Source organism: Lytechinus pictus, chromosome 1 (assembly GCF_037042905.1).
Source record: "Lytechinus pictus isolate F3 Inbred chromosome 1, Lp3.0, whole genome shotgun sequence".
In the NCBI taxonomy this organism is placed as follows: domain Eukaryota; kingdom Metazoa; phylum Echinodermata; class Echinoidea; order Temnopleuroida; family Toxopneustidae; genus Lytechinus; species Lytechinus pictus.
In genome coordinates this window covers 16,488,134-16,507,922 of record NC_087245.1, presented here as the reverse complement: position 1 = coordinate 16,507,922, position 19,789 = coordinate 16,488,134, and the positions used below count along the sequence as shown (strand labels likewise).

The following is a 19,789-nucleotide window of genomic DNA, read 5'->3' as shown; positions in this document are numbered from 1 at the left end:
ATTATATATCATACAATTTGTGATCTGTCATAACGGGGATTATTCTGAAGGATTAGAATAAAATATTTAGTCAAACACGGATTCATCATTTCAGCTGTCTAAGAATATTTACATCAAATCAGTGGAGATATATAACTATGACGCACGCGTTTAGAGAGTATAATCCCATGTTTCTGAAAAAATAACAAAACTTTGTCAATCCCTATTTTTTTTATCAAGTATTGTCGTCAGTTTTTATAGCTACAGTAAGCATGTTAATTGCTATCAAAGAGAGACAGGAGAAAATTGTTTATAAAAAGTGCCGCCGAGTACAAAGTCCCCCCAAAAAATGATGGCGTGGCTAGTTTTACGCTAAGACTATCATGACTAAACTATCAATGGATAAATGAATCTGCTTTTTTTAAATATATATATATATTCTGCTGTTTAAATCGTTAAAATCAATTTTTATTTCGTTATGAAGTAATGGACGTACTGGTGATGGTGATGGTGACGAGAAAGGGGTTTGGGTACTGATTGGAAGAGCTTTGTAAAATTTTCATGTCGGTATGTAACATTTGGTCTACGCATTAGACCCTTCGAAATTTTTGGACAGTTGATTCAATTTCAAACTATAAACAGTCGTGTATAATTTATGGCGAATGATACTCTGAGGTATATATCAGGCCAGAGTTGGATACATTCAATATCGGAGGGATAGAGGTTCTATTCTAGTCTTAGTAAAAATAAATTATTAAAGTAATTCAAATGTCTGTTTAATATAACATCTATTCCAATGAGATTGGATTGGTTTCAGATTTTAAAGGAATCAATTAGATGTAATTACGTTGCCATCTTGCCTCGTCTTCAGCTAGTCTATATAGAGAACAATGTTAAAGTTATAAGGAAGAGAGAACCCGTGAAAGTGTACCCAAAGGAAGTGAGTAATAGAAGCAACGTATCTACCGCGGGAAATAGTTTTATTACTCAGTGCACGTCGCCATGGCAGCAAAGAGTATGGGTCTGATAGAGCAGGGGGTATAGGGAAAGAGAAGGGGAAGGAGAGAGGGGTAATCAAATGGTGCGCTTTAACGTCAGTAGAGTTATTAAGGAACTAATGGAGCTTTTGCTAGCGCAGTCGCCCTACTTTAAGTACCTGTGTCATAAGCGTACCGTAGGACTTAAAAAATTGCGTAATGTTATCAGATGAATATGCGACACCATGTCTTCGATCTTCGATCTTTTTTTTCTTCATTTTTTCCACTTTCATTTGGTAAAGCGAAATATTCTATTCCAGAAATTGATTCCAAATATGGTTCACAAATTCTCTAGACTATGGCATGTCAACCTGAATTGCGAAAAATTATCACTTCCCAAACGATTATCAAGTACATAATTATCAATAAGTATTTACAAATGATAACAGTACAATGTTTTTGATATTGCAATTCATCTTTGTAATTGTTTTTCATCTTCACCTCATATTCTAAAGAGAAATTTCTTTAAATATTGGTTTTCATTATTGTTATGAACTTGGGTTAAACGGGTGCATATATTTTTGTTCTCAATAGAAATCATTTACAATTTGAGTCTATATTTTTCATGTTAAAATAGTCAGAGAAATGAAAGATGTGCATTCCTTTAATAAAATGTTCCATGTTTGAAATCTTTGGAGGCCGTGTTGAGAATCATCCTCATCCGATGTATCACTTTGTCCTTGCAGACATGTGTTTATGCATATAGATTATTCTTCGAGGGCAACACCATATATCGTCTACGGGATTATGACACAGCCAAGCAGCAGAGCCTATATATTAAAACCTTCAATTACTCTCCGAACTTTTCAAAAATATATCAATGCCACTATTGAGGTATGATAACTGTAATGATTCGAGAAATTCAGGGTCAAGGTTTATTCTAAATGACAAGCTTAATCGGGTACCTTAAAAAGGTACTTTCGAAATATTTTTTGTACCGAAATAGGGGGTTATCTAATTTTAGTACTAATAAGATCAATGCATATTTGCATATTTGCATATCTGCGTATAAAAAGATTTCTTAAAAAAGGGAACATACACGTAATATGCAGCATTAAATAAATTGTCATCAATATTAGAGAAAGTTTAAACGAAGTATAAGATTTCAATTTTGATATGATTCAAACGTTATATAAATTATTTTAATATTGGCAAAATACAGTAATTCCGAAATAGGACGAATGCCGAGTCAGCGGAAAGGGATACTTCATATTGGATTAAGAATCGGGAAAATTTGCTAAAATTTGGAAACGAGAGATCAAAGCAACCAAGCTGATCACGAGGATTTTTTTTAGTACAAAAAAAGTTCAATCAAAAGATCTTGTTCATATTTCGGGTTATATGTTTTAATATTATTTTTTGCTATAAATTAAAAGGCTCAATCAAAAGATCTTCTTCATTTTTTGGGTTATGATTTTTTTATATCATTTTTTGCTCTAAATTAAAAAGTTCATTCAAAAGATCTTCTTCATATTTCGGGTAATGTTTTGTTATATTACTTTTTGCTATGAATTAAATAGGATTAAATATTTCGGGGTGGGGTACAATACTCAAGCAGCGGGGCAATTTCTTATGAACGGCTTATGTTAAAAACATATTGATTGATTGAATCTGGAATGTTAGCAGGAGGTTAAGAGTTAAAGAGAATAATCAAAACGTGATGAATATTATCACTCGATCTGAATGACTTTTCCTATTACCCCCTTGGTTATCATCGTTTTCATGGACTTTGACGTCACAATGATGTGCATATTCATCTCGCGGGTATGAGGAAACTAAAGGAAGCAAATTGACCTTTCAAAAAAATACAGAACATTCATTTTTCTTTTTTAATATATTGCACACAAAAGTAGTCATACATTTACATACTTGTATTTTTACAAAACTATTTGCAAGAAAGATTTTTTTCTGTCAAAGAAAAACTGGATGAACCAATCTCATTAATTATTCTAGAATAACTTATGGTTACTAAATACACAGAAATATGCATCTTTCATTTGGCATTGTTCAAATATAATTCAATAAAATTGCAAAGCTTCATAAAATATGTTTCACACATTGACATTCTCATGTAAACTATTCAGAAAATGATAATTCACTGAATAGTTTACATCATTTTCAAAATAAGAGATTTAGCAATAACATATCCGTCCTAAAGGACGACATAAATCATCTAGTTTTCTAAAGTGGCAAGTTCTTTGACATGATTGGGTTTCCATCAGATGTCATTGTCCATTTTCAAAATAAATTATTTACTTAAATCTTAATATCAAGATCTATAGAATGATTGCATAATATCGCAACAACAAAAGAAATCACATTCTTAAACTTTCACAAGCACGCGCATACTCTCTTTGCACTGAAAGTTACTTTTTTACAATTAAATTCATTTTCTTCAAACCATAAGCATATCGAACATGTTACAAACTCTTACAATCTCTTGTCCCAGTTCTGTAATAATACCAATTCATTTTTCTCATATTTCAAGTATATAAGAATTGGTTCTACATTTCCGAGCATCGTTTTGTGGTAAACTTGTAAACCCAAAGGGTGGTTATCTCCTGGGCGAACTTGGTTATAAGTCCAGACTTATTCCACACTGATATGGAATGTCAGGATTCATCTTAATCATTTAGGATCAATGATATATTGTATCATAAAATTCAGTGAAATTCTATATATATTCGTACAGTTTTATCATCTTTCATTGCAAAAACACACCTTTTTTTATACTGCAGAACAGTTGGTGAAGAAAGCACCAGGGACTCAGCAACAATATGGCATGAGTCAAGCTAACCATAAATCGAGGCAAAGGGTAAACCAACAAATGCGTTAAGGAACTTTGCCTGATATATAAGCAGATTTTATTATTTAAAAATGTGTATTTTATCATCATCATCATGATCACAAAAATATGTATGTATTTATTCAAATCGATTCTGTAATATAATAAGGAAAATTAAATAATATTCCAGACAATCTCGATAAATCAAACATTTTGGTCCCGTGATAAAATTCCATGGCATCTGATATTGTGTTGAGATTAGTGGTTTTTTCTCTGTCATTTTAGTATCATAGTCGGCTGCGGTATAGATCAGTGTTTCCTCTTGAACCTGAAATATTAAACAGTGAGGGAAAAAAAATAATTAAGTCGAAATTCTATTTGAATTATTATTGTACTCTAAACTGTTTGGTTGTAAATAATTACTGATTACAAATGAGATACTTTTACTAATAAACACACAGCTAATAATAGACTTCAATTTTATTTTGCATCCAATTGAAGGAAAAAGGGAGAGATAAATACATGTTAATAATATATGCCGATGTGATATCTGTTGTAGGCTATGCACGATTTTACCTACGAATGGATTATGTTCTAATTAAAATATATGCTTAGTCAGTAACATGGGGAAATGTCATTTAGCAAAAGAAAGGATCACCAGTCATGCGTAACTTAGCAACCGTTTTATGAAACGACACCCGAGGTGTCTTGAGACTTGAGAGAAGTGACGTTATATTACTAAAGAGCTCCCAGTTAAGAGACTTTTGAAACCATCTCAATCCGTCTATGAGTGTTATTCTCGAATAACTTGAAAGAGGCCCATACAAGTCAAACAATCATGTAAGTGACTTTAAATGTAATTTTCTACCAGATAAACTTATGAAATTGAAATATAATCATATTTCAGAGAAAAGGTAACTTAACTGAATTCCATTTCTTACCTGTAGACGATAGCCAGGAGTATAACCAACATTACAATGAAGACTACTGTGACCGGGGCAACAGCTGCCAGGATCAGAAGACCTAAGGTGTAACAATCTATGCATAGCCAAAGGATGGGAAAATAAAGGTAAAATGGTATTATTTCAAAGTATTTTCCATAAAAAGCCGTTTCGGTCAATAATGATGTAATATCAAATGAAGAGGGAATGGCTCGCTATTGAGACGAACACTTTTGTTCTCGGAAATAAATGAAAAATACTTGTCTGCTAAAAGTACTTTGAAGTTCTGCTTTTCTTAGTGCTATTGGTATGGGGTCACAAGGTTTCTTAATACAGTATATGGGTTTATTGACTGCAGTTGCTAAATTGATTTTAAGAAATCATTAATGTCTCCTATTTTTTTCATCTGTCCATTGTTTATCGTGGCCTATTTCATATTGGCCTTTAGAAGATTTCTTATACATCAGAGACTTTCTTTTAAGAAGGTAATCATTCTTTAATTAAACCAGCCCATCAATTTTCATAAATCTGTTCTTGTAGTCATATAAAAAAATGAGGAGTAGCACTTACTTTCAGGCGGTGGAATCATTCCGGGTCCCATAGGGTTGAAGGGTAACATCGGAACAAACGGTTGTCCAGGGTTGGCGAATGGGTTGTTGGGACTCACGGGATTCAGAGGATTGTTGTTAAAACCTGGTTGAGTCTGGGCTGCCCCAGCGTTAGGGTCGATGGGTAACCCGGGTATGATTGGTATGTTGGGGGGAAGGGCTTTACCCCCGGTGAAGAAGTTCCCTGGTAGGAAGGCACCCGGTTGCCCCCCTGCCGGGAATCCAGGGAACATACCCATTCCTACACCGAAGCCACCCATACCGGGGTTCATTCCTATTCCCGGTCGGATCGGTTGGTTACCTCCCATACCTGGTATGGTACTAGGTATAAGACCCGGTTGGATGGGAGGAATGGGTGGAGGACACTGGAATTCCTCGATTAATCCTGGGTGTGCAAAAATAGAAATGATGAATTAAAATTCATTCAATCAACCACGAAATTGAAGATTTTGAAAGTATTTCAACAATATGAAATTAAAATGTGAATTTGAAATTTTCCAAGGCATTGCAGATTTTCGAAGTTGCTATCATTCCAAAGGCATGAGTAGTTCCATGTAATAGAGTGGAAATGAAACTCAAAAGTAGCAGTGTTATTGAAATTATGCTGCTCCAGCTGCTGCTGATGATGAAGATGCCCGTGAGATGGGAAGAATGATTGTGACATTGGATTGATGATGATGGCATTAGTAATGAAAGCGGTGGTAAATTGTGCATGTTGTTGTTGATGAATGATGATGATGTTGCCCTTGTTTACGTCGATGTAGGTGCTGGTAAAGATATTGATGAAGTTCATCGTTATGACGCTTGTCATGTTGTGGAAATGATTTGGTAATGCTGATGTTGATAATGAAGTTGTTGTTTTTTATGATGATTATGATGTTCGTGTTGATGGTGATGATGATGTTGTTGCTGCTGATGATGAGGAGTGAATGATGATGGTAGTTATGACAGATTCGTTATCTTTCATCTATAATGCTGTCACTGATGATCTTTGAGATCACATGACGAGAGTGATAATAATGAATGCCCATGATGGCTATGCCAGCCTATCAGAGGAGGGACTTTCAAAACTTCGACCATTAAAAGAAAAGAATGACGTCGTTTTATCATAGTTCGTCATGTCCGTACACCTACAATTATTTTGTTCATTTTGAAAACTCAATATTCCTTTTCGACAGAGTTCAATCGGTGTACGGTTCAACACACAAAACCCCTACTAAATTGTTTCAAAAAGGGTCAACAAATAAAAAGGATTAAGAAAATCTTTGAAAGTCACGACGTACCTGTCATTGGGTCTGTTCTTGAACACAGCAATGTTCTGAGGTTGAAACCGATCGGGTATCCATACCCAGAGCCTTGAGATACACCATGACAAATAGCGGTGAAACGTGACATTACAGAGGGGTTGTGTAACGTGTGAGGAACATTCTGAATCTTCATGTTTCGATCTGCTGTATACCTAAAACACAGAAACACATCGGAAGAGAAATATTTCTATAGTTCACCAGTACCTACAAAGTCCTATTGATAGGGACACTTACACTGAAATTATTCCGGTTTATTTCATGTTTGTCTTTATAAACACTACTCTCTATTCTTATACGTTTTTAAATTGTGTTTGAGTACGACAACAGAGTAATTGATCTCTTTGGTTTGCCAATGCACGACTCCTTCCAGAAAGTAAAATATTGATTCATCACTTACAAAATTGGAATCATTGACAAATGGGAACCATTGATGGAATTTGAAAAAATAAGTGGAGCGCCTATGGCAGTCTCGCCTGCATTGCACGATTCAACATAGCAGCAGTGCTGACTTTGAAAACGACTATAAAATAATTATTCACAAAAACACCATTCATATGATAATAAAATACTATGTTCATTGACCCTAAATGACATCTGACCTTGATCGTGTGACCGAAGACTTGTGCAAGACGATCAGTGATACTTGATTACCTTTATTATGTCCACATTTCATGAACTAGATCGATAAACTTTTAAAGCTATGATGGCAATTCGACAAATACCCCCAACATAGCCAAAGTTCATTGACATTGGTCCTGTGACCTAAAATTCACGTAGGATGTTAACTAATACTTTATTACTCTTATGCCCAAGTTTCATGAACCAGATCAATAAACTTTTAAAGTTATGATGGAAATTAACAAATACCCCCAACATGGCCAAAATTCATTGACCCTAAAAGACCTCTGACATAGGCCACATGACCAATATTTTCTAAGTTATGATGATATTTATAAAAATCTTGGTTAAGATTTTTATGTTGATTCCTCAACATGGTCTAAGTTTACTGACCCTAAATGACCTTTGACCTTAATCATCTCACCTGAAACTCAGGCAGGATGTTTAGTAATACTTGATTACCTTAAAATCCAAGTTTCATGAACTAGGCCCATATACTTCCTAAGTTATGATGACATTTCAGAAAGCTTAGGTTAAGATTTGAAATTGACGCCGCCGCCGTCGGAAAAGTGTCGCTCTGCTATACAGGCGAGACAAAAATGATTAAACCACTGACCTTATTGTCTCTTCCATTTCGGGAAGATTTAATTCTGTGTTCATGATAAGAACGTTGTTCAAACTTATTGTATACAGATCTGCAGAAGTCACGGACACTGATAAAAAGTTAAAAAACATGTCTTGTCCAGACTGCGCCAAAGGTCCAAATGTAGTCATTCCTTCCATATACTGCTCTACAGGTGGCACGATGCTCATGAAAGGATCACCCCAGAAATTTATATCCATTCCTTTTCCATATTGCATCACTAAAAGGGGACGGTTTGATGTGATTGTGACCGGAAGCTGAGCATCTTGGTTGAACTCTCTGAAGGAACCTCTCTGACCGAGAGTATAGATCGTTCCCGCAAGGTGGACTTTGGTATTAGGACGTGCTGCGATCATACGGAAGACATATCCAGTCCTGTTGAGAAGGGGTAACACTGAGAAACGGGTACCAAGGGTCGAAATCGGAGGCAACATCTCGACCAAATGATCACACCTCTGCATGCTCCTGGGAACACGGGTACATGTGGCACCAGAGACTACAGCCACAGGTTTGTCCGCAGTGATGTAAGTTCCAGTCAGATCATCGGGACATCTAAACTGTACCGACTGGGCTTCGCTAAGCTGGACGTTGATAATTTGCCCAGCATTGTACCACTGCCGAGCATGCAGAATCCTTTGTGAAGGAACCACCTGGATCCTCGTACCCTGCTGGGTCCCTGTTATCGTAAACACTGACCACTGACCAGTAACGATGTCGTACGAAGCGATCACGTATTCCTTTCCAACGGCATCGGTGGGAATCGCCACAAAGCCGTCGTTGGTCTTTGGCATGATGTTCGCAGCATGGACTGTGATCTCAAGATTTGACGTGACGACAATAGTCCCATTTTGAGGACCACCTCCGTTAGCTGCTACGTTACCTGGAATACTAATTGTCTTCATCTGCCGTTGAGTCAAGGTGATCTCTCTTCGGAACTTGAAGCCAGGTATGTTGACCATGACACGAGCTATGCCAGGGTTTGAAGACCCGATCATAAGAGTCACCTTCGAAGGAATATTGAAGTTACTTGGTACTGCGAACATGAACTTGGTTCCTCTCGTGTCTGGTGATCCAAGATTGAATGCTGTGGAAATAGAAATTGAAAAAAATTAGGGAAACCCCTTTATTGACATCGTGGATTTTATTAAAACATTTCTTGTTCTGTACTTTGAGACGTTAGTCACGTGATTATGACAGTTTTTTTGTTAGACGCATTAATAGTGGTTGATTAGTGGTTCAAAGATTACAGCGTCTGTCTCAGGCCAACTGGGTTGTGGAGAGTATACGGATTTGAATTCTCGACAAGTAAAGCTATATAATGGCGAGTTTTCGCAGTCCCGACGAAGACGGATTCTACAACATAGACAAATCTATCGAAAATACCCGTCAAATCAAAATGAACAGCTGAACAGTGAACCAGGACAGCTGATCGCTGTAAGATCTTGAGCTAACGAAAAAATGCAAATTTGTCGTTTGTCTATATAGAGTACAGACTCCATGACGAAACTGCTGTTTTGACTTACAGATTTTCCGCAAAGACTGCATTGTCATGGAGGGCTTATTTGGATAATAGATTTTCTATGTTGTAGAATCCATCCCCGTCGCGATTACAAAATCCCCTATTACTACGAACATACATATACAGGTGATGGCTTAAAGCGAAATAACATGCCCAATCATAACTGATATACAATCAAATTAATGGGAGTGTTTGCATATAACGTCAGTAATGTCATATTTTAAGGAAAAACTTATCGAAAAACAATCATATATTCTGTTTTTATGCTCAATAAGCTGAGCTTATAATACTGATAAGTAATTCATAACTTTACAAATAATCAAAATGTTATGTGAGAAGAGAAAATAATATAATCATCTATTATAAAACCGATGAATATCCTTACGTAATAGCTAGAATAAGCTATAGTAGCAAAAGAAGAAAAGCAGAATGATGATAATCATGCAATGTGGCATCCATAGAAACATCTTAACGTATATATTGAAAGGAGCACCATGAAATAATTAGCCAATGATAGATGGAGAACGTCTTGATCGATATTGATAGCTTTATTCATGAAATTATCAAATCATGTCACTCACATGATAATGGCTACCATTGTATCATCATGCACTCCATAAATTCCTGGGGTTAGAATTTTACATTATTATATTATTTATTTTACCCATGTTGATTTTCACTTATTGCCTTGTGTTATAATTACATTTATGCCATTTTTACTTTTAATTCGTTTTTATTTATTTTGTAAATCATTTTATGTATACAGGCCTCTTTTAAAAAGTCCCTTGTGTGCTGGAAAGTCTACCCTGATCTAAAATAAAACTGAATATTAATTAAATAAACAAAGTCCCCTCAAAAAAGCATAATATGCAATTATTCGTTAACAGTGTTCACGTGATGATTACCTTTTAACGAAATTTTAAAACGTACGAGAGAAACGGCGAGCAAATATTCGTTTAGAAGCAAATCGAAACTAATTCAGACTAAATAAATTGAGCAAACATTTATTTTTACTTATTCTTGGTGTTACGGGAAGGATAAAAAGGAACCAGGGAATTAGTTAGGCTCTGACTGTAACGGTATACACTCACTCTAAATTCACATAGCACATATATCACAAACTTTGTCGGACAATTCGTATAATTTGGTTGTAATGAACATGTATTTCTTTTTCAGATATCATCTGTTGCCATAGGAACATAATTATGGTTGTCCGTTTGTAGGATGGTGCATGTTTGATGACCTTTTTAACGATCGAAGATAACCCTTTGTCAGCCTCTGTGAGTAAGGGCAGGCACAATCATGATTACTTGCGTATGATTATCAAATTTAGCATTGTATTAGCGCAAGGATCCACTATCATTAGGTTTATATGTCATTAGTTCCAAGCTATTATGTATCCATGGAAGACGACATGCATACACTGTAAAAAATGAAGTGCTAATTTAGCACTTACAGTGCTTGTATATAGTGACTGCACTACGAGTGCTGATTTTCTAGTTTAAATTTTAACTAGAAAATCAGCACTCGTAGTGCAGTCACTATACAAGCACTGTAAGTGCTAAATTAGCACTTTATTTTTACAGTGTAGGAAAAACACGTCACCCCCCAAAAAAAATGTAAGAATGAAATTATGATAACAATGATGTTGATGATGATGATGATGATGATAATAATAATAATAATAATAATATTAATAATAATAATAATAATGATAATAATAATAATAGTAATAACAATCATTATAACTATAATGATAATGATAACAACAATAATAATAGTAATGATAATAATAATAATAATAGCATAATAATTATAATATGATTATGATTATCATCGACATCATTAATATTACTTCAAAAGATGTTTCTACTCTGAACTTTTTAAAACAAAAAAATTATGAAAATGCAGCAACTCATGCTCCTCTCATCTAACAAAGAATTCTTCTCAAATATCAATATCAAAAGTGAGAATGATTCAATGAAAGAATTTGATATGTACGAAGATATAAGAACAAAATGATTATGTAGGAGATGGGCAAACTTAATAAAGTTAATATACACAAATATCTATTATATATTTATGTATAATCTACGTTCCATTATTATCGTACCTTTATTATCAAACAAACTTTTTTTATTACTCAAATCACAGACATCAAAGAATTTGATCAAAATATAGGCCGATAATCTAGGAAACAAGGTCAAATTCGAATACAGTTAGCTATGAAACATGAACTTCCTGAATTTTTTGCAACTCAATATTCTATTTGATAATGATACTCTATTCAGTGCTTATCGCAATATATAATATACACAGTGTACGAATATCCTTTTCCTTCTGTAATCCTTGGTTTATACTGTGTGTAACAAGACGAGGGGGATCCAGGGAGATCACAGGGTACATGTGCCCCCCCCCACCCTCCCCCACACCCTCCCCCGACCTAAAACTGTACACTATTGCCATTCAGTGATGAAAGAAATGTTTTGTTGTGAGTCCTCATTTCAAATACGCTACTATTTCTAGCGAGGACTTTTTTCAAGGCAGTGAGAACCCTTTTTCAGTGCTTGTTAAAAAGCCCCTCAAAACGACAAAGCCTCTGTGCCCTCCCCCTCCCAATTATGGAAGGTCCACCCCTGACACTATATAGCAGCAACATATTCAGCTATACAGTGCGTATCAAAAAAAAAGTTTACACTTTGAAAAAATCCTGTAAAATTATACATTTGTAATATCCTAAAGATTTTTTCACATTTTAACATTGGTACAGATCCATTTAAGCAAATGACGATATAACTGTCGAAAAATATTTCCACTTGAGTGAGCACCACTTACTTTTGAAAATTTAGTGAAAAATGATTTGCGCAGAACTTTGAAATAGTTATGCAAATAAAAGTAGACCTTAATCATGAAGAAAACGTGGAATTTAGCTAGTAAAATTGATTTGAAGACATCTTTTATCTTTTTAAACTTGTTTCATTGCCCAAAACACTTCGAAGAGTGCATTGTGCCCCACCCCACTCCCCCACACACCGAGGCCATCGAGACGATATTTGCTTTACACTGAGCTGTGATTTACATGAAATGACTTAGGCTTGATTTTGATTTTTGTTAATCATTGTCAAGCTTGGGAAAAGTGTGGAGAAACAAGTATTAAATGAAAAATGAAATGTAAACCCACTTTAAATGATAAAAACTCAGTGAAAAAATGCTGGAGATGTCTGATATAAACTTTTGTTCAGATTCAGTTATGTCCTCAGATCCAGCTCGCACAAAAAAGGGTAAAGGTTGTGCTTACTAAATGTTGAAATTTCAATTTGGGTGGCAAAATTGTTGCAAAATGCTTGAATGTATCCGTTTTATTTCAATTGACTAAAAGTGCAAGGGAAATGTATGAGAAATGCTTCGCAGGGTAAGTTTGATTTCGCCCTTTCCCCTTGACACAGCGTGAAAACGAGCATTTCTGCGCAAACAGATTTCTGCGAGCTTTACAAAAATGGACAGTGCTCACTCAAGTGTAACATTCTGTCAAAACTTTTACTTTCATTGGATAGATGAGACCCAAAGCCAAGATTATATGTGAAAAAATTACCCACATGTTGTATATTTTTGAATTCCCAGGGCTTTTTTCAAAGTGTAAACTTTTTTTGATACGCACTGTAGAAAGGAAAACGAATTATAGGGACTTGAATTAAGCAGAGGGAAACTAATTTGCTCATGTTTTTATCTATCTAATTTGACAAATCGTCATGTATATTTATAGTATCATATATCTCTGGTCTTGTTATTTTCATATATAAAATGTAAATTAATTAATAAAAATTGGCATATCAAAGGTGAGATTGACCTTCAAAAAATCAACATGAACAAGCGGACAGTCATTTCCAATAGAACTAATACTGATGCAATACGAAAACCTTTTTCCGATTGTGAACCATCGATCTACCATAATTATTTCAATCGCGCGTATATTGCAACATACAGTATATAATGTGCAGTCGGTATATAGGGAAAGACTCATATTAAAGGACAAGTCCACCCTTACAAAAAGTTGTTTTAAATAAAAAGAGAAAAATCCAACAAGCATAACACTGAAAATCTCATCAAAATCGGATGTAAAATAAGAAAGTTATGACATTTTCAATTTTTGCTTAATTTCACAAAACAGTTATATGCACATCCTGGTCAGTGTGCAAATGTGGAGACTTATGACGTCATCCACTTACTATTTCTTTTGTATGTTATTATATAAAATATGAAACATTCTAATTTTCTCATCGTTGTCAAGAGTGAAACAACGATTAATTCTTCCCTATTTATAAACATGTGGAATTAGCATTGTTTAAAGGACAAGTCCACCCCAACAAAAAGTTGAGTTGAATAAAAAGAGAAAAATTCAACAAGCAAAACTCTGAAAATTTCATCAAAAATCGGATGTAAAATAAGAAAGTTATGACATTTTAAGAGTTTCGCTTAATTTCACAAAACAGTTATATGCACAACCTGGTCGGGATGCAAATGAGGGAACTGATGACATCACTCACTCACTATTTCTTATGTATTTTATTGTATGAAATATGAAATATTCTAATTTTCTCGTCATTGTCCTCTGAAACCAAGCTTTACTCCTCCCTGAACATGTGGCATTACCATTGTTATAACATTTTATGTTTCAATTAAGTTGGTCCTTGATGTCAAATTGGTAAAAATTGAAATATTTTATAATTCAAACAATAAAAAACAAAAGAAATAGTGAGTGATGTACATCATCGACTCTCTTATTTGCATACCACCGAGTTGTGCATATAACTGTTTTGTGAAAAATAAGCGAAACTTTAAAATGTCATAACTTTCTCATTTTACATCCAATTTTGATCAAATTTTCAGCATTATGCTAGTTTTATTTTTCTCTATTTATTCAAATCAATTTTTTTCTGGGGTGGACTTTACCTTTAATACTATATGGTTCGGTCAAGTTGGTCCTTATTGTCAAATATGTAAAAAAAAAATGAAATATTGTATAATTCAAACAATAAAAACAAAAGAAATAGTGAGTGAATAACATCATCGACTGTCTCAATTGATGTTACTGAATTGTGCATATCACTGTTTTGTGAAAAATGGGCGAAACTTTAAAATGTCATAACTTTCTTATTTTCATCCGATTTTGATGAAATTTTCAGCGTTCTGCTATTTTGAATTTTCTCTATCTATTCAAATCAGTATTTTTCTGGGGTGGACTTTCGGACCTTTAAGTTTAATCATGTGAACTCATGTCAACTTTCATTGACCTTCAACATTAATTACTAACGATTTGTGAGCGTCAGTTCTCACTAATATTGTATCCAATCCCATCGGAAATATGAATCATGGAAATCCACATAAAAGGAATAATACCAAATATGCAGAGTACATCAACTCGTTTGGGAATTTTTATCTAATCAAGTAAAGATGTTCCCTTAGTGTTGTTGCTGTTTTTTTTCCTTCTATATCAATTACATTCTTTCCGAAATGCTTATATTTTTTAGGGTTTAGGTGGCTTGATGTCGCTACTTTTATTTTTTGTGTGTTTATTAATGTTCTGGGGGTAATGATTTTTCGAAAAGGAAGTGTCATCCTGCATTGATATTCAGATTGTGGCAAATTTTGAATTTGCAGTAATGAATTAATCTGGGGAATATATAGGATGTCATAAAAACAACAACAATAAATTTTTTTCACTACTAGTCACCCCTACCCCATCCCCCCCTAGGTTCTGAAATGGAGAGAGTTCACCAATGAAGGACAATAATATTCCGGATTTCTGCATCTTACCGTGTTTACAGCGTGTCAACTACAGATCAGTAATCAGCTTGGTCATGTTGGTGCAGCTGATGTCTCTAGTCAGATTTCCTACCATATTCTAGTCAGAAATTAATGTATTCGAGTAAAAAAAATATATAAAATATAGAACTATAAAATTGCGTCCAGTTGACCCGACCATATAGTCATTTTAAATGTTTGTTTAAAGTGTAAATTTCTTCTTTTAAATAATTTATAAGCTTGAACATCCACAGGCCTATTTCAATATTAGTAGGGTATAGGTTTACGAAGGTTGGGTAATTCTCAATTTCACGCATATACACATACTGTACGGTCGAAGCTTGGCAATTACAGATAAGCACTCCCTAATCTGCTTCAATTGCTGTCATGGCTATAGGATCCATAGTTCATCCAATATGGCGGGGAAAGATAGTTATTATTAAAAAAGGAAATAGGCCTACTCAGTCTGAATATGCACTCATTCTGTAACAACTTTTTGATCCAATTCGTCTACCGTATTCAACATTATGTTGGTATTTGAACATAGAAATAAGTTGATCAATATGAATTTGTTTCTCGTTAAACCGTATCTCCTTAAAAAGCACCCCAATTTTGTACTATTAAAAAGGGAATACATATTTAATTCGGTAGGGCTTATGGGTATGATGACGCTCGTAATGTTTAGACTTTTTAGAGAGATGGATTCTAACAGATAAACTGGGGACGTGCTGAGGCTCGAATGGCAATGCATGGCAATAAACTTCAAGCGCATTTTAATGATCAATCGATGTATCTTTTTCGGTTTTGTTGCAAACAAACTTTAAATTTTATGTTCGATCGCTTCACTCTATGGCTTTTCCCCCCTTCTTTTGCCACAAAAATCACATCCTAGCTGCACACACTTTGGTTCAAGATCCGTGTTATAAATATGAAAGATAAAATTATGTCCTCATACATCTGTACAAAAGTTTTATTTTCTATTTGATGCGATGGCTGCAGCAGATTGTTAGGGGTGTACATAATTTAAGCGACATTGTAACATAAAAAATCCACTAAAATGTTGACAAAATCATTCGTTTTATAGATAAAACGCCTCAGCCTCTGCTCGGTCATTTCGCTCACTCGCTTTCGTATTTCCTAGAAATTTAAGCACCCACGAGTTGACCTATACAACTGTCAATGTGTCAATACTGAATAGAATTCAGGTCACTTTTTCGCCAAAAAAAAATATATATATATCTGGTTTCCCCCTTACCAACCCTCAAGTTGATGTTAGCCTAATCCTACAGTCCCACGTACCGGTTTTCCTGTCAGGCCGATACAGAGTGACAAGGGACTTTACAATTATCTCTTTATTTATAGCATCAGACGACGACCACAGAACTGATTCATCTAAGCAGATGACGGCTACATCGCGGATATAAATCATTTTAAGAAATGAATTTATGGGATGATTGCTACAATGGTCTTGACTGATTGCAAAGTCCTGACAAACAAGATTTAACGCCTGTCAGAATTGGTCAAAATCCAGAGGATCCCATTGTTAATGTCATTTAAACAGCATTTTAATGATCTACTTGGCTTAAATTCCTGTTTTATCGGTCAGGTGCTGTAATGGGCCAATTGAGAGAGAAATGTGCCAAAAAATGTGCTAAAATATATATGGTGATGTGAAACTCATTGCATACAATTAATTACATCATAAATGGAGGGGGGTAGTAGTAGACCTAGTTAGTAGTAGTAGTAGTAGTAGTAGTAGTAGTAGTAGTAGTAGTAGTAGTAGTAGTAGTAGTAGAAGAAGTAGTAGTAGTAGTAGTAGTATAGTAGAAGTAGAAGTAGTAGTACTAGTAGTAGTAGTAGTAGTAGTAGTAGTAGTAGTAGTAGTAGTAGTAGTAGTAGTAGTAGTAGTAGTAGTAGTAGTAGTAGTAGTAGTAGTAGTAGTAGTAGTATAGTAGTAGGAGTAGTAGTACTAGTAGTAGTAGTATCATATTCATCCACCACCATCATCATCATCGTCATCATCATTTATGGCCATCGTCATGATCATAATTATAATCAACAACATCAACATCATTATCATATCCTCCTCATTATCTTCATCGTCGTCGTCGTTGCCGTCAGTATTTTTATCATCACCATCGTCATCATGTTCTTCATTATGGTCATCGTCATGAACATAATCACTTTTATCATATCATATCATCATCATCATCAACAACAACAACAACAACAACTAAAATATTATCACCGTAAACATCATTAGTCCCATAATCATTGGCTTCTTACGATTATCTATACAGTAATGATTTACCATGCCACATTGCTAAAGAAATATATAAGTCCATCAGAATGACAAAGTAGGTACAAAATAAATTCACTCCTTGCTAATAATTGGAGGGTGTAGGTAGGGTATGTTTCCCTGCGTATAATTAAATACGTTGAGCTTCATCAAAGGAAATGAGTAATATAATAATTGTTGGACAAAATGGCGATGGCACGTCAGCTTATGTTACATGCATGTAACTCTACAGAAGGCTTGATTAATCCTTGAGGATCATAGCAACACCAAAGATAAAATGTCATTGTAACGGTCAAATGTATTTAAAGATATCATTGAATTATGTGCACATGTATTTGGCCAATCAAGAGATACGCAATATATAGTCTGTAAATTTACTGAAATGTTGCTTGGGTCACTCTTTAAGCGTCAAGGTTATGAGACGCTGAAGCTTTCTTTATCATCATGGGCAATTTTATATGAATCGGTTCTCCATTTTAAGGATTGCGATTAGTTAAATGAAAAATCGTTAAGGTGATGGGGAAGCCAATGGGTCGATCCCGTCAAAATGCATTTAATTGACTAATCTAATTATCTACCGAGGGGGTATTATTATTCATCGTTATATTATGATGATGATTTTGAATATTTATAATGTATTAATAACCAGTGATATTATTCATAAAAATAAAGCGCAATGGCGACAATCCCTGGGAGCAAATAATCAGAAAATCGTCTACCATAATAAAAAGGGAAGGGGCAGTTAAAAATCTTAACTAACTCCTAACTCCCCCATACACAAAATTTTGCTTTATTAAGTATGACGTATTCTCGCGTATTCTGTAATGTTGCAGTCACGCCTACGTAAGCGACAGGAATATCGAGAGGGGGGGGGGCATTTTTTTGTAGAGGGCAAAATGTAAGAATTAATCTTATAAATGCCGAAGGACAGAACTCCTCACCACCCCCGAGGCTATTATAACCCACACGTCTATGATTGAAGCACTGAACATTTTAGTTAAACATTGAAATATTGGAAGTTAAATTGCCTGTTGTACGAAAGGTTCCCTTTAAAAAAATCTAATTATGGTGTCTGTGGGTCTCTATGAGTGTGTAATATTTTAGGTTTAAATACAGGTAGCATAATATTCAGCAGGTCATGGAGCGGAATTTATTATTTGTAATAAAATTGAAAATAATGAGGAGTAAAAGACTTATCAACTCGCATTTTGCATTTACAGCAGTTACCGATTGCACTTAAAAAAAAGAAAGTATGATGAAAGTCATTCATATTAATCAAGTCACATTAATCTTCGTAGAATTAGTTTTATAAAATTTGTGACTGAATCGAGGGATTTTATCATGTAAGATGTGGGTTTTTGTTTAAATAAAGTCATTAGAAGCACAATTAATTCTCACTTTTTGCCCTAACATTTTGAAGAATCAAACTCCTGAATAACTTGGTATAAATGAGCTGATTGAATCAAAGAAGAAGAAAATAATTTTAAGACAATTTAAAGGATTTGCCAAAAATCTTTACCAACTAACCAACCAAGCAATGATATCTAATTTTGTGAAATCAATCATAACATTTCAATGAAGCACAGACAAACTGTTATTCGTCTTATGACTTACTTGGTGCGTTTGCAGGCAAATAGGGAGCCTGTTGGGGTGTCGCGAATCCAATATACTGAAGAAGTACAGCTGATAAAACCAGTAAATTCCACATTTTGGTCCTTCTCCTCTTTCACGATAACAACTGAACTACGTTAGACGGATTAACCGTCTCTGTTCTCCGCTTTTCTTGAAGAAAGTATCCTATTTTATGTTCAAAATATTGTTCTTTTCCACCATGAATCGGGTAATGTAATGCGTCCAAATTTGCGAGTTGGGGAAAAAAGTTTTGTTGGGTGACGAATTGGTTTCTTTCTCTCCTGCGAACAGGAAGTGCCCATTCAACGGTAGGGGTTCATTCAACGAAGGGATCCTCAAGAATGCATGAATCATTGTCTTTATCATCATATCCCATCCAATGTAAATATCATGCTAAAGTGTGCAAAAATAAGAAATAAATTTTCATAACTTTTAATGAAGAAAAAAGATTAGTAAGTGCGTATCGTTCCGAATGCCGATTTTTTACAACTTGACGAATAACTGGATATAAGTTTCTGCATTCATCTCTCCTTCTCCATCTATATCCCTTGCTCTCTGTCTGTCTCACTCTCTGTCTCTACCGCCTCCCCTCTTCCCCCTCTCTGTTTTCCCCCTCTTT

The 19,789-nt window shown here is 34.7% G+C and overlaps 1 protein-coding gene across 1 annotated transcript; it reads right to left on the bottom strand.

Annotated features, from left to right (window-relative positions):
- Positions 1 to 1,417: 1,417 nt before the first annotated feature.
- LOC129258325 (uncharacterized) lies at positions 1,418 to 19,789 on the bottom strand. The gene is made up of 6 exons (XM_054896616.2): positions 19,153 to 19,789; positions 7,892 to 9,002; positions 6,634 to 6,809; positions 5,313 to 5,735; positions 4,743 to 4,839; positions 1,418 to 4,129 (listed from the first exon to the last, which is right to left on the bottom strand). Exons 1-6 carry the CDS (start codon positions 19,244 to 19,246, stop codon positions 4,111 to 4,113), a joined length of 1,920 nt encoding a protein of 639 aa, XP_054752591.2. The 5' UTR covers positions 19,247 to 19,789; the 3' UTR covers positions 1,418 to 4,110.